At 37.4% G+C, this 15,204-nt stretch overlaps 1 protein-coding gene and 1 long non-coding RNA gene across 5 annotated transcripts in view; one reads left to right on the forward strand and one right to left on the reverse strand.

Moving 5' to 3' along the window:
* Positions 1-15,204, forward strand: part of LOC134748376 (uncharacterized) — a 351,953-nt gene that overhangs the window by 272,199 nt on the left and 64,550 nt on the right. The window lies entirely within an intron of this gene.
* The window catches only part of LOC134748344 (nephrin-like), a 167,441-nt gene continuing 165,267 nt past the window's right edge, over positions 13,031-15,204 (reverse strand). For all 4 annotated transcript variants that reach the window (XM_063683115.1, XM_063683117.1, XM_063683113.1 and 1 more), the window contains 3 exons: positions 14,672-14,849; positions 14,014-14,192; positions 13,031-13,121 (listed from right to left, as the gene is read on the reverse strand). In XM_063683115.1, coding sequence (XP_063539185.1) covers positions 13,036-13,121; positions 14,014-14,192; positions 14,672-14,849 — 443 coding nt within the window. In that variant the 3' untranslated portion in view covers positions 13,031-13,035. The remainder of the gene's footprint in view (positions 13,122-14,013; positions 14,193-14,671; positions 14,850-15,204) is intronic.

Raw genomic sequence — 15,204 nt, forward strand, 5'->3', positions numbered from 1 at the left:
AGCGCATTAAGCCTCATCGGAGCAAGCTAATCAAATGAAATGAGCGTGACAAGCGCGCTGGCCCGCGGCCAAACACGGCTACGCTCATAACTTGCACAACCATGTATCTGGCGCAGTCAGTACGGATGGAACAGTAGGCATGATTTTTAACATAAGTATTTTTAAACAATAATGGTGGCAGACAAGCTTGAAATACTGATGGTGAGTGGACATTGTAGCTTACGGTAGCCTGAAAAGCGGTGTATAGCTCTACGCTTGATTAACACAACCATGTTACTGGCGCAGTTGGTAGGGATGGAGCAGTGGTGAACGGCGAAAGCTAAAGTATAATTGTAGATGGCGCTCTTTTATAACCCATACTATAGGTAAGAGAAATAGAAGTTCTTATCTATGTAGAAAAAGTTTTTATCGCGTATATATATATCTACTTTATAATAGTTGTATTGTATAACTAGCCTTATGAACCGATTTTGCATGTACAACCAGCCTTAAAGTTTATAGTCTATTATTTTTAGTATATGGGTATTTTTGCACTTCGTAATTTTTCCTCAGTCACCCGTTGACCACAAACACTGTAAAGGGTTCGAAACGTCGGGATGTATTATAAATTCAATATAATCGAATCCGTTTTCATAGTTTTATTTCATGAGTAACTATCGCGGTAACCGAAGACAATATTATGTAGGAAAACTTAAGGGTAAGAGTGTAGGACCAATCAGTTGATCTTCCCTGTCCAAAAAAGTAGATAAATATTACTGAGCAGGCATGAAAAAAATTCTAAGAAAATTATCCATCGAAGTTTGAGGTACTACCTACTGCTTCCACCACGCTCCTGCGGCCCCACCACAGCAATAGATCGTGGTATACAGCCCGCCGTAAATCCCGCCCCGTGACGTGGTGCAAAATATTTCGCCCGGACTCTTTCTTGGGCCAAATTGTTTTTTGACAGATGAAATTTCATTGCGTCGCGAAGTCGCCGATTTATGGCTAGTTGGAATGTATTTTTGTTGAGGTTTCGCCCTGGATGTGTTTATTTTTGGAACGTTAATTAAGTCGGATTTGTGTTGCGAAATGTTATAGTTCACTTAGTCTGAACTGAACGACGACTGAAGATGTATTGATGACATGCGCGTTATCGCTTTATTAAACTGACAATCAAAAACTAACTTTTCTCCATTGGGTAAGACGTGAACAATTGAACATCCATATACAGATGTAGTGCATAATTATTTTCCATTTTCTCATTTTTTTCAGTATTTTTCATTGGTACAGTGTGCAAATGCAATACGGGCGAATATTTAAACGGTGGTTAGCATGGGACCCAAGAATTGAGGTGGATTTTGCTTAGAAATACAATGAAAATTTTAACCATAGAAAATAATAGGGCCCGCAATGTAATACAACATACGTTACGGGATGCGACCTTTTTAAAGTAACTGTCAACGCTTACTTTTTAGTCGAGTTACTATTAATAAGCTCGTATCTGGTAATGTCATGTTATCTTATGTTTCTTAATGTTTGTGTGTTTGCTGCTCGGTAAATTTAAGAAGAATTATAACGGGGTCATTTTTTTATACCACGTCGGTGGCAATCAAGCATACGGCCCGCCTGATGGTAAGCAGTTACCGTAGCCTATGGACGCCTGCAACATCGGAGATATTACACGCGCGTTGCCGACTCTTTAAAAACCTGTACACTCCTTTTTTTAAGAACCCCATACTGTAGCCCCTCGGGAAAACCTCGGCAGGGAGCTCATTCCACAGCCGAAGCGTACGCGGGAGGAAATTCCTCTTAAACCGCACAGTACGCGACCATTTAGGTGCTAATTAAGTGCAATATAAAAAAAACTGAATTAATGATTAGACAGATAAATTCTGGTTTAATTTATTGCCCGTATTGGATTTACACATTGTATACCTACAGATCTAGAGAGTGACGCTTACGGTTAAAGATAAAATAAATGTGCAAAAAGGAAGCCATCGCGCATATGAACAGCTTATTTGATACTACCCTACTACCGTAAAATGGGGTGAGTAGGTTTAGCGGGGAGAGTTGGGTTATGAATGGGGAGAGAAGGTTTGAAAGGGGGGTGAAATGGGTTTTTAAGGCTACTGCTACAAAAATAATGCTACAATTTAAAATGTAGCTATAGTAATACTCACAATAAAAAAAATAGATCCAACGATCTTCCAAAATCACCTTTGTATGAAAACCCATCTCACCCCAATTACGAGGGACTACGGGCTGAGGTGGTTTTTCCTGTTTATCGTCAAAGTTATGAAATGGAACTACCCAAAATGAAATAAAAACTAAAATACAAACGTCCGGAAGCGGAACACTTATTATATACACCATTCAGTTTGCATATGTAAAAATAAAATGTTATCGAGGTTTGAATGCCAGTTTTGCTCCTACTCACCCCATTTTACGGTACCTACCTATTTTAAAAGGAGAAAACATTAAGGAAGCGAAGTCTCAGGCCAGTATCGCTTGTTAGTTTCTTCGTCATGGGGGTCTTTCATTCCTGTTTGTCTTTAATATAACATGAAAACCTGCAACGTCCAAACTTTTTCACGTCCACTAAACGCAAAAGTTTTTCAATCACTAACGACCCCACCTTCTCAAAGTTTCTCCCCGCGGGAACCTTGATTTTTCCCACTTTTCTTTTCCGGGAACTGTGAGAAAATTAAAGCTTACTTTTAAAGATCGGACGGTTGGCTAGTGATAATGGTGTTTGACTTTAAGTCCGTCCTTTATTAAGCTTGAAAGTTCCCGCTTTACCTGTTTTATGAAGAACTGTGTCATAAGAGTAGTGTTTGCACTGTTTGCGATTTTTTTATACTACGTTGGAGGCAAACAAGCATATGGTAAGCCCGAATGATGGTAAGCGGTCACCGTAGCCTATGGACGCATGCAACTCTAGAGGTGTTACGTGCGCGTTGCCGAACCTAACACCCCACACCCTCGTGTGATTTTGTATTTTTTTTATGATTTATGTTAGCGGAAGCTGGTACTTCTAACGTATTATTTATTAATTAAAAACGCAAAAAATGTATTACGCATTATGTTGCTGTCTCATTTTGGCGAATCATTGCCATGGTTTCTTTAGTTAATTCTTTTGTTTTTTGATTGATTCTTAGTTTTAGTATAGATATTTGAATTATATTGTATATCCGTTTATTTTGTTAAATTTGCATGGCTACTATGTAGTTAATCATGTGTAATAAGATTTTTATATTTATATTATACCAGATTTTTTTTTGCGATTTCGGGGTTGGCTCCATAGTAAAAATTGTTCCGTATGGCCTTCATATTCACACCTCAGAGTAAAAGTTGCTTAGTATAGTCCCAAAACCTCCCAGGCAACGGGAATGCACTTATTTTTTAGCTATCCTGTATATAATTGAGATTTCATCTGACGAGATAATATTACCAAAACTACATAATCAAGGTTACACCATGTCCTCATCATCATCATTGGCCTTTGCGTCTATTGCAAACGATTTATGGTGTAACACCGGAGAGACACCGTTTTTGGTGGCTGAATAGACCGAGACCCGACATGGTCTTCCACAGGCCCGACAAGAGAGATTTGCTGAAAACGGTACAGAGACGCCTTGTCGTCGTTTTTTCCTCTTGTCAGCGAGTGCGGCGAACTAGGTCTCATCGCAAAACTTGCGACCTTCCACAACATGTTTGCGCCATTCCGTCCGCTGTTCTGCGAGCCTCTCCCAGTCTCGGTGGTCGATATGTAAGGCATTCATGTCCCTCTTTGCGCAATCTTTAAAGCGAAGCAATGGCCTCCCAATGTTACGTTTTGCATTCGCAACCGCACCATGAAGAACACGACGAGGTAATCGAGAGGGTTCCATCCTGTGCACATGCCCTAGCCAACGCATGCCCATGCCCTAGTTCCTTATTATTCATTATTATCACAGGGCGGACACGCTATACATCAAAAATTACTTGCGTTTCTATATGTGAACGGCACGTCTGTACACGCGTCGTGCGTCATAGTGTGAGTAAGTTGCTTAAAAATAGTACTGAGCGGCCGGCAAACGGCCGTCAATCTGCTGTCGCGGGGCGAGGTAATTCGAGTCGGCGCGGGGCCGTGCGTGGCTGTTCTGTATGGTAATACTATTACTTATTCTGTGTTATTATATAAGCAGTAATAACACTAGAAGGAACACAAACCTTGGGGCATTAACTTTAGATTGCAATACAGTGAAGTGTGCCATACTTTTATAGCAGAATTAGGGGGTATTACATGAAACAAATGACCAAACTTAATGTACCACTCATTTAAATAAAAAACAACCTTAACATTCTAGTAATAAGGGTTTTGGGAACGTAAGGTTAAGTTGGTCGCCGCTTTCCGTTTATGGCTCGGTTTAGTAGGGAAATATCCCTTTTTTATGAGGTAAGAATGGCAAAGCTTATGTATGGGAAGGTTATTAAAGATTGTTTACTTAGTCACATTGAAGGGGGTTTGCATAATCGGGATTGGGGATAGTGGGATAGGAAACTAGAATACACTGTGATGCTGGATAGTATATACACCGTTTTTTTAGGGTTCCGTACTTCGAAAGGAAAAAACGGAACCCTTTTAGGATCACTGTTGTCCTTCCGTCTGTCTGTCTGTCAAGACCCTTTTTCTCAGGAACGCGTGCAGGTATCAAGCTGGAATTTATATCAAATACTCAGGTCTACTGTCCCTTGGAGCTGTGAAAAAATCAAACTTATTACCCCACTTAAATATTTATTTTATTCTGTTTTAGGCTAAATACGAGAATGTTATCTAATTAAGTTAGAATAAGATAAATTTATCTATTGTATATAAAATCAAGACTTATAAACTATTATTGAAATTAAGTAAATTCAATCTAATAAAATAAATAAATATTTAAATAAAACTTACGCCCCTATCTTAAGTCCCCTAAATCTGTCCCCTGCGTAGGGGTGCCCATAAGGCTGGCTAAATTTCTTACGCTGAATAGCTATGCCTGTTCTTTGGTCTAGGGATGAGCCAGCCCTAGTCACCCTTAGTCTTGTTTTAGGCCCTGAATAAGATTATGAGCGTCACGACTCCACGGCCCCATGGTCTCCTCTCTACCGCGAACGCCGCAAATATGTGGTTGTTTGTAAGACCAGCAAGATTGTGTAATCATTTTTTAAATTTTAAATTTAATATTTTTGTAAATTCTTACTTTGTAGGTACTATATAATTTGCCTTTGATAATAAAATTGAAAAATGTGATTAAACTTTGTCATTTCAATCAGGCTCACAGTGTATACCAGAATTCACGTATAATAAATATAAAACGTATTATTTCTATAGAACTCCAATTCCCAACCCGACCCAACGCGGTAGCTCGTAATAGAGAAAATTGGAAAAGTGCAACGTTTCCCATTTCACAAGTTAAAGCGAATTTGGTGTTCAATTTTATGATTTAAAGGACAATATAGTGCCTTTAGCTTAGAGTTAGCTTTTTAACCCGATTTAGGGTTTGAATTGAAGCTAGTTTATTATACCGTAAAACTGTTAAGTTAACATTGCCTTGCATGCCAAACATTTATTAGCGTGAAAAACAGTATTTTTGTGATTCAGACAATCAGGCCAATTTGAATTCAACGAAAGGACGCGCGTGGCAAAAAATCAAGGTGCCGTTAGGATGGTAACTTCAGCTGCATTACTCTTACTGCTGCTGCGGCCTTAACGTGGGCGCTGTATCTGTCAATTTGCTTGATGAAAATGAGTGACGTTCACGGCAGCATTATTGCCGCTATTATAACGTTCAATTTCTCGCTCATTTTATCAAAGAAATTGACAGATACAGCATCAACGCCACAGCAGTAATTTCGCAACAGAAATGCATCTGCAGTTGACCTCCGAATGTCACCTTACGACTTTCATACATATGTTGTACATATCCGTTTTTTGGGTAATCGGGCAAAGTCAAATACTACCACAGAATAAATAACAGTACTAGGTACAGAAGATTCACTCTCTAACAAATATGACCGCTAGGTGGCGCAGGCGCGAGCAGGCATCCGTGCCGTAGCGGTGCGCGGCCACTACTATGGCTAGACACCAAACTTGGTGTGGGCCGCATGTACTTGTAGCGACGCGACGAAATCGCGGAGTGGGCCACGCCTGATCTACTCGAATCTTTGTTTTAGATAAATAAGAAGATTGTCGCTGTAAGGCTCAGAGTAATGTAAGTTTAATGTAACCTAAGGCCCGGTATCCGACGTTTTATTGCAAACGCGCACCTTAGTTGCACCGATATATTGTTGCTAATACCACAATACCAGAGACTATCATTTCATAAAGATTGGTAACTTTGTGAACAAATCAAATTATTTTCTTAAAAGGTGCATAAATGGCAGCACCATCTCTCTGGCTATATCATAATCTCTTAAGAGATTCGTATAGGAGTTGCAAGCACGTATTGCTCGCCCTTAGAGTGGGTCAAAATAGTCGAGGAATTGGGTCTGGTCCCGCCGTGACGGCCGTGGTATTAGCCGCGATAGCTGAAGACGCCGGTTCGAATCCAGCCTTCGCCACAACTGGAGGGCTACATCACTTTTTCTTTAGTGTTTGACATATATTTCAGATTGTAAAGACTGGTAACCTGATCACAAAGTGACTTTCATAATTTGTATTGATATCGTCACGGTGCCTAAAGTTGGTATTGCCAGGCGTGGCTCACTCCACGATTTCGCCGCGTCACTACAAGTTTGGTGTCTAGCCATAGTAGTTGCCGCGCACCGCTACGGAACGGACGCCTGCTCGCGCTAGCGCCACCTAGCGGTTATATCTCTCGTAATAGACGCGTTTTGTTAGAGAGTGAACCTTCTGTACCAACTATTATTTATTCTGTGTTAGTATTGAACGTAACAATTTTCATTGAAAGTAATATGCATCATTACAGTATTTTGGTTAATTCGCAATTAAGATATTTATTTATTTCGAAACCATCCCGTTCACGGAATATGCCTATTGCAACTCAAATAGTTGTACTTTGTAACAATAAAACCACGAACGTGACAGGAGACAAAAACCATATGTTATTTTAATACATTTTGTTACAGTTAAGCCTAAGATATACTCTGATTTGTAATTAGATTCCAAAAAACTAACCTCACTTTTTCTCTTTTCCGTATGTTTTAAGAAACTAAACAAAAAAGGATACATCTATATTTATTTTAAATGCTAGAGTATGCAAAAGGGAAATTTGAGTTTACTTTTTTACATATTTTCCATTATTACGAAAGAAAAAGGATCTGAGTGAGGTTAGTTTTTTGGAAACTAATTACAAATCAGGGTATAGGCTAAGCCTCAAATTGTATAAATATATTTACTTTACTTCTATCTCGTAAGATTTCATAAAATGCCACTTTAGAATTCATCAGATGATATGGTTAGTTTAGGTTTGACTTTTTCATGATGTGGCGAATTTCATGAAATTATTGCAACATCATAAATCTGGCCGCGATATCTACATTTTTTATTTGTCTCTGGTAACACCGATTTATTGCTGCACCAACTTTATGACTGAAACGGTTAGGTTATATAGCCTAAACATAAGATTATAGTCTAAGCTTATATTGCCTAGATATACAGTTATTGTTGCTTCAGTTCTGTATTTGTTAGTTTAAATTGCTTTTTAATGGGTAAATCGGGGAAACCTAACTTTAGTTTGTTGGTAGGTATAGATTTCCTCACATAGACCTCGTGTAATGATTTGTTTTTTCGTGTAGAGGTAGTAGTAGTAGTAGTAAATCACTTTATTGTACAAAACAAAAATAATGTAATGTAATGTAGAGGTTTCTTAGATTCTAATAGCGTTGCAGTATACCACAACGCCGTGTCGGTTCTTTTAAACCCAAGATCAGGGATGGAAACCGGTTTTTTGCAAAAACTTAGAAATAGCCATATTTTCGAACTTTCTTATACTCGAAATGTTCGACTCAGTTTTGTTTTTAGGTAATGACTTCGTATTATTACATTGCCCAATTAGAAATGGAGTAATTAACAAAGAATAAAAAAAAAGTATGGTGCCCATCACGCAGGCGGCATTCACAAGCTGAAAATATTGCGATGGCCAATCTTTGCGCGAGAAAGAGCGCGGATTACCAACCTGTGGTCACCCTAACGCGCTGGCCACGACATTGCGCTGGCTTAGGCTAAGGCGAGAAATATTGGTGGCAACAAAAGGTCCGATCGCTGTGTCTCGCTCCAACCCATGGTAACTTAGCCTAAGCCAGGCGCGCAATGTCGTGGCCAGCGCGTTAAGCGTTTGCTAAGCGCCTTGTGGAGCCCCCGTGCATCCATACTCCTGACACCTCATTCAATTGTTTGTCGTACTTATTCTCAACCAGTAATCTCATAATTATAAAGGGTTTTCCAGTGGCTGTGAAAGCAGCTTCAAAGTAGTATTAGGTACCTATTGCTTTTTGTCTACTTAACATAATACTAGTTGTTGCAGCAGTGCATGCAGCCGACCTTTTAAACAGTTATTAATACTAGTTAGTCAAAATAACTTCATAATGAACCGCCGCAGTTATGTGGTAGAGCAATTATGTGGTATGGTGGTGGTTTAGTAGGCGAGTGATACGAAATGCGCTATCTAGTGGTTAATATCTGTGGTTACGATGCTGCTACGTTTTGGGAAGTTTAAGACGGTCATAAAGGCTTTGAGAATCGAATTGTCCCTGTGTGTATGACTGCGCAACATTTTACTGAGGCATTTGAAGTATCTTTTTATGAGAAAAATGAAAATGAAGTTTTATTTGAATAACAAACAAATAACAATTACAAAACATGGCTGGAATTTCCTATTAGATGAATAGAATTGGTACATCTGAGTCAGGAAACCCCGCCCCGTTCTTCCGTTTGAGGTTGACAATAGGTAGCGTTCCGTCACCGTCAACGCAAGCTCCTGATGATACTACTCGGTATGGAGTGAAACATGTCGAGCGTTTTTCGACTTTAAATACGTGAGTAACCCGTTATTAATATATTTAATAGGTAGCTGTTTCCGAAATAAGGCATTTGCAAATTTTATTAAATAGCGGTACCTACAAAGATAATTTCAACATTACATGCATAAATAATTTTTATCGATTTCAAAATTTCTAAGGAGGTTCTCAATTTGTTGGATTATTTGTTTCTTTTTAGTATGTTCCCTAATTTCTTTAGTAATTAGGCCCGAAAAAAGGGTTTTTCATTTAAAAAAAACAATTGTTTTTCATAAAATATAAAGTTTATTTCCAATACAAACGTTCATCTTTAATCAATGTGATACTAAAACGTATACATCAGAAATATTTTCTCGATTTTTTCATTGTTCTATTCTTTGGTGTCGTAATATTTCTACGTAGGGCTATGTCTTAAGATATAAGTTCAATTCTTAAACTTAACTATTACATTGACACTAACTTACAATAACGAATGCATATGTCCAAATCAAAGTAAAACTGTAATTGTTTTAACAATTGTTACTATTATTATCCATAAAATCGTTATTTGTTTTACAAGGGGGCATTGTTGTTAACTCCTCGAGCAAGCAAAAGATTCTAAAATTGGAGCAAAGTTTCGAAAAGTGGAATCTTCAGCGTTGCGAGGGTTTCAAGGTACGAGGGTTAAACAAACTTTTCTACCGAGTGAAACACAACATTCTTGACCACACCAACTCGAGGAAAATACTAACTAAAACATTACAGATGAAATTCAAATGAACGCAGTTAAATATTTATCATTCAAAATTATTACTTAAAAGTAAATTCTACCAGCCATCACGAGGAAACAACTCTAAATTTGCATTTAATTACTTTACCACTCTTGTGGATAATATCATTATTATTCACAACGACGGGACTTAATAGCGTAAAAATAAGTTTGCGCGCCTAGAAGATGTTGATGTCAAATTTAGCCAGTCTTCTCCGAGACCACGGGGACAACGCCGTCCTCGAAACGTCGAAGGTAAATTTAAAACTTATTTTTACGCGATTAAGTCCCGTCGTTGTGAATAAATAATGAGTAAAAATCGTGAAAGTTTAAATCAGTGATAATATCAATGTTTAGCAAACGTTATACATTCTGAAAATCTTCTAAAAGATAACTTTAGGAAAACGAAATAATCCGTGGTTACAGTTTCTAAACGTTAACATACATAATTACATTACACATACATACGTTATACATGTTTTCTTTAATTTTAAACTGAAATGTACATATTAAATTTAAAAGTAGAATAGTAACGTAAATAAACATTTGCTTTAACATAATTTACCGAGGAAAATGCGGCCATTCCATTTCATATGGAGGTAAAATGACTTCATTAAGTATTATGAGCTCAGAAATTCCTAGTTTTGCATTTTATGATAACATTATAAATGTACGATTTCCATTTAAAGAGACAAGATATATGTATAGGAATTTTAAAGTCAAAAGAGTAAACTATGTTAAATAGACATTAACGGCCTCCTAGCCCAGTCGGTATTGACCCTACTTAGTAACTTATACTCGAGCGGTACTGTCATAGTAAATTTTGTAACCCCAGTAAATTCACTGCCATCTGTCGACACACTTTAAAACTAAAAATGAAGATTTATAAAAATACGATAAAATGTATTTAAATATGGATAAATGTTTTTATTTTTATTTGCATTAATTATTTTTATGATTTTGACCCATGTTCTTTCACTGATATGCGTTAAAATTGTTAAAAAACAAACGAAACCGTCAACGCCATCTATACGACAGTAGGCCAAAGCTAGTAGCGCCCTCTGAACGAGAATCAATTTTCGAGGCACGTTTTTTCCTTAGACTGTATCCATCTATTAAGGAGTTATATCTATCTTTGACCCTACGAAGCAGCAGGTCCCGGGTTCAAATCCCGGTGAGGGCATATTTATTTGTGTGTTCTTGACAAATATTTGTTCCTGAGTTATCGATGTTTTCTATGTGTTTAAGTATTCATCTAAGTAAACCTAAAGCAAGGTTTAGACTAGCAAGAACTTGCATGCAATTTATGATACATTTCATCATCATCATCATCAACATATCAGCCTTCTATCGCCCACTGCTGAGCATAGGCCTCTCCTCGCGTACGACACTTATCCCGGTCCTGAGCCAATCTCATCCAGAAGTGACCCGCAGTCTTTCGAATGTCGTCCACCCAAATTACATTTAATGTTACATTTGCCGACTACTAAGGTAAACTGCATTCAAAAGTTTGCCCAGATACTTTAATGTAATGAAAATTGCGTGCAAGTTCTTGCTAGTCTAAACCTTGCTTAAGAGTTTTGAATGATTCACGGTTAGTTTCAATTGAGTTTTATTGACCGGGATATAGACGGGGTCACGGTCTATATCCCGGTCAATATAACTAAGTAAACCTATCTATTATATAATTGTATCATCTCATCGTCTAGTACGGTACTAGTAGTACCCATAACACATTACAAGCCTTATTGAGCTTACTAAGGGGTTAGGTCCATTTGTGTAAAGGGGCCCACCAATTACCATTCTGCCCAACGATATCGGCCTGTCAGTTGTTCGGAACTCAAATTTTTGTTCTAACTGTCAGTTCAGTTCAGTTCAGTTCTTTATTTGCTCTTTGATTTTTTGTTCTTTATTTGAATTGTTCAGGCTGGTATCGTCCGGCGGATTGGTAATGGGTGGGTCCCTTAAGTGTCCCAAATGTCTCATAACATTTATTTTTTTATTAAAAAAAAACCAATTTTCTTAGTGTATTTTATTTGATTTGGACACTTACAAACGTCGAGTTTTTGTTGTATTTTATAATCGGTGAGATGGTTCTAAATTGTTGTTTAAAAATATTTACAGTAACATAATTAATATTAAATTTTTAAACAATAAAATAATAAGTTGGCTAAGGGCAGAATTAACAAACCTATTTTTATTTTTATTTTAAATCATGTTTACTACAAAAAACGTACCAAAAATACGTAAACTGACTATAAATTATATAGTCAATTATTTATGGGGAATATATACTTTATTTTATAAATAAATTACCCGTATTATTTTATTTACAAAAACACAGTAATTATAGTAACATTGGGAGACAAAAACTTATTTTAATCAGCAGTTAACATTTTTGTACACTTCTTTAAATAGAAAAGAAGTACAGTTTTTTTTAATTTATGGCACCAAATACTAATACAAAATCTATTATATTTCTTGAAAACATGGAATAATAAAAATAATTTGATCATTTCTGTCTCTTCATTTACACATCAGTACTAAAATACATAGCCTGATAAAAATTGCTAACACTACGCACGCTACGTTTGCATACAGAACACTATTCACTCAATTATCTCTTGTTTTTAAAACACTACTTTACAATAATATTTAATTTATCACTAATAAAATAATACTGAACCATGCAATTAAACATATTTCACACTACCCTCAAGTCTACATTCGTTTTTTGATTTAAAATTTGAATTCATTGATGATTTCATTTTCTTCACACTTTGACGTACTTGCTACCGTATGCATACACGGCGTGAAAAAATTCAGTACATTGCTTACTATAGAGTACAATGAATTCAGTCGAACAAATCGACCAGATATCGCAATGCAAGTACTTGATCCATCTGGATGGGGCTTTATCTTAATAGAACAACATCATCAGCTTCTATATTGTTTTTGACGTGATAACGTCTTATAAATCAATGAACACCGGTAGCATGCACGAAAAAGTGTCACGTTGTGGACAGATCTCCATAGCAACGTTGTGGACAGATCTTCATGGTAACGTTACGGCCTTTTCATCAATGTTTTCTTATGACGTTATCACGCAAATTTATCGTCCGTAAACCGACTACAGATAACCATATTTTTTTTCTTTTAAATTCACCAGCCTTAAAAGAACTTCTTTTTAATTATTATTCTTATTTATTTTCCAGTAAGCAACTGTTATTTACAAGTGTCCCAATTTTCACCAATTGAAGGCACCGAATTTAAGGCACTTAGATACAGTTTTGTTAATTTAATTACGAATCTGTTTGAGTTTCCATATCGTCCATAGTCTTCGTGAATTCAGTCTCCTGATGTTCCTCGCTCTGACTGTCTATATCATCTGAAATAAATCATAAATTCACATTAAACTCACAATTAAAAAAAAACCGTTTTGAATAAAACAAATTACATAAAAAAATTAATGATACCTAAAGTGAGCGTTGTTGGCGTTTTAAGGCACGGAAATTGAGAAAACTTTGCTGCCGAGAGAAACACAAGCTGTAAAATATGTATTACCAATCTAATAAAAATTAATATTTTTCAATATTATATCATTGAACTAGCTACCCGCCCTGGCTTCGCACGGGTAGTTTAACTAATTTACACAAAATCTTTACAAATTATACTTATAAAACAACCTCTTGAATCTCTCTATATCTATAAAAAAACTCCGTTGTGTAGTTTTAAAGATCTAAGCATACACAGGGACAGACGGACGGACAGCGGAAAGCGACTTTGTTTTATACTATGTAGTGATAGTGATATCACTTATTCATAACATCTGACCCCTTATGACGACTTTAACGACGATGGTAGCGAGACTACTACATAGTTGCTATCCACTTGCTGAGACCGTGTACCCAAAGCCAGCACAGACAGAGGTGGGTCCTCTATATCATCATCATCATCATCATCATCATCATCATCATGACCCTTTATCGCCCACTGCTGAGCATAGGCCTCTCTTCCAGTACGCCACTTGTCTCGGTCCTGAGCTAATCTCATCCAGAAGTGACCCGCAATCTTCCGGATGTCGTCCACAAATTAACGCCATCTATAACGTCTGATCATCTAGAAACGAGCACTCGTGACCCTCGATGTCCCCTAACAACGTTGGTATCTTTACCATCGTCTACAGGTTATAGGGTGACTTCTTTGATAGTGTATGGTCTTCCAACAGCTGTACCCCAAAGACAATTCCAGAGCTAAACTGCTCGTCGCTATTAACTTACCATGAGCCCTGGTATCCAAAGCCAGCACAGCTAAAGGCGCGTCATCTAAAACGCCTGACCATCTCGCAGCAAGTACTCTTGACCCTCGATGCCCTCTCACAACGACAGTAGGCACCACGCTGGATGATATCGAGGATCCTCCGTACATTGATACTCCGACGCTTCGTCGCAGGATTGTACTGGAATGGGAGAACATGCTTTAAGAAACTCGAAAGTTTTGGCCAGAGGGTGTTAAGATTCGGCGGTTCAGAAGGACTGACTCCGCGTGTTTACACATCGTAGGCACAGTGTGTTCTAATATTGAAGGATAACTTTGTAATGTCCTTAGTTGCCTGAGAGTTAATTGTGTGTGTGTGTGTGTGTGTGTGTGTGTGTGTGTGTGTGTGTGTTAATTATGTTGTCATATAAAGCAGCTAATAGCCTTCCATCTCTTAACCAAAATTTTGAACACAACTTTGATTTTAAACCTTTCAAAGCTTGTATCCATTTAAGTACAAAATGTAAAACGGTTTTATTAATATCAAGGTATTTCCAGAATGGAAACCGTAATTTTTAATTTTCTAACTTAAACGTAAGTTATCCTAGCTCCTGTTGTGCCTGCTAGTTTTAACAAGCAGAGCAAAAATTATACCTATTGATAATGAACAATGACAATTACCTCTGCTCAGGATCCCTCGAAGGCCTCGTTTTCTTCTTGCACATGACGACCAGCGCGACGCACAAAGTAGTCAGAATGGTCAGTAAGATCAGAGTGAGAGCTGCGCCGACCAGTAAAGCGACGCTGTTGTCGCCAGCTGTCATTGGTGGGGGTGCTGGTGTCATAGTTTGAAGAGAACCTGGAAAAACAGATGGCATTGAACAGAATTTAAAAAAGACATATTTTTTGCAAACAGGTATTCTCTCGTTCCCTCCGTCTTGAACCAATCCGTATGTAGTTATTACATTTAGTAGATGATTTTTGCCTTTGTTTTACTTCAAAGATGGTAACATTATCGCTACACAGACCATGACCCAACGACTCATAAGCTCTCCAGTACTGTCAGTTATGGACTAGTGTTATCCTTTTTTCGTCCGCTCCTTTTTTTACACTCTCTTATGTAACCTACCATCATGTGACGTTAATAAATTAATGTATTCTATTCTATTCTATATGATCTTTGGGTTTGTTTAGTCACCAAGATAAATCATTTT

The sequence above is a fragment of the Cydia strobilella genome, chromosome 16 (assembly GCF_947568885.1).
Source record: "Cydia strobilella chromosome 16, ilCydStro3.1, whole genome shotgun sequence".
Classification (NCBI taxonomy): domain Eukaryota; kingdom Metazoa; phylum Arthropoda; class Insecta; order Lepidoptera; family Tortricidae; genus Cydia; species Cydia strobilella.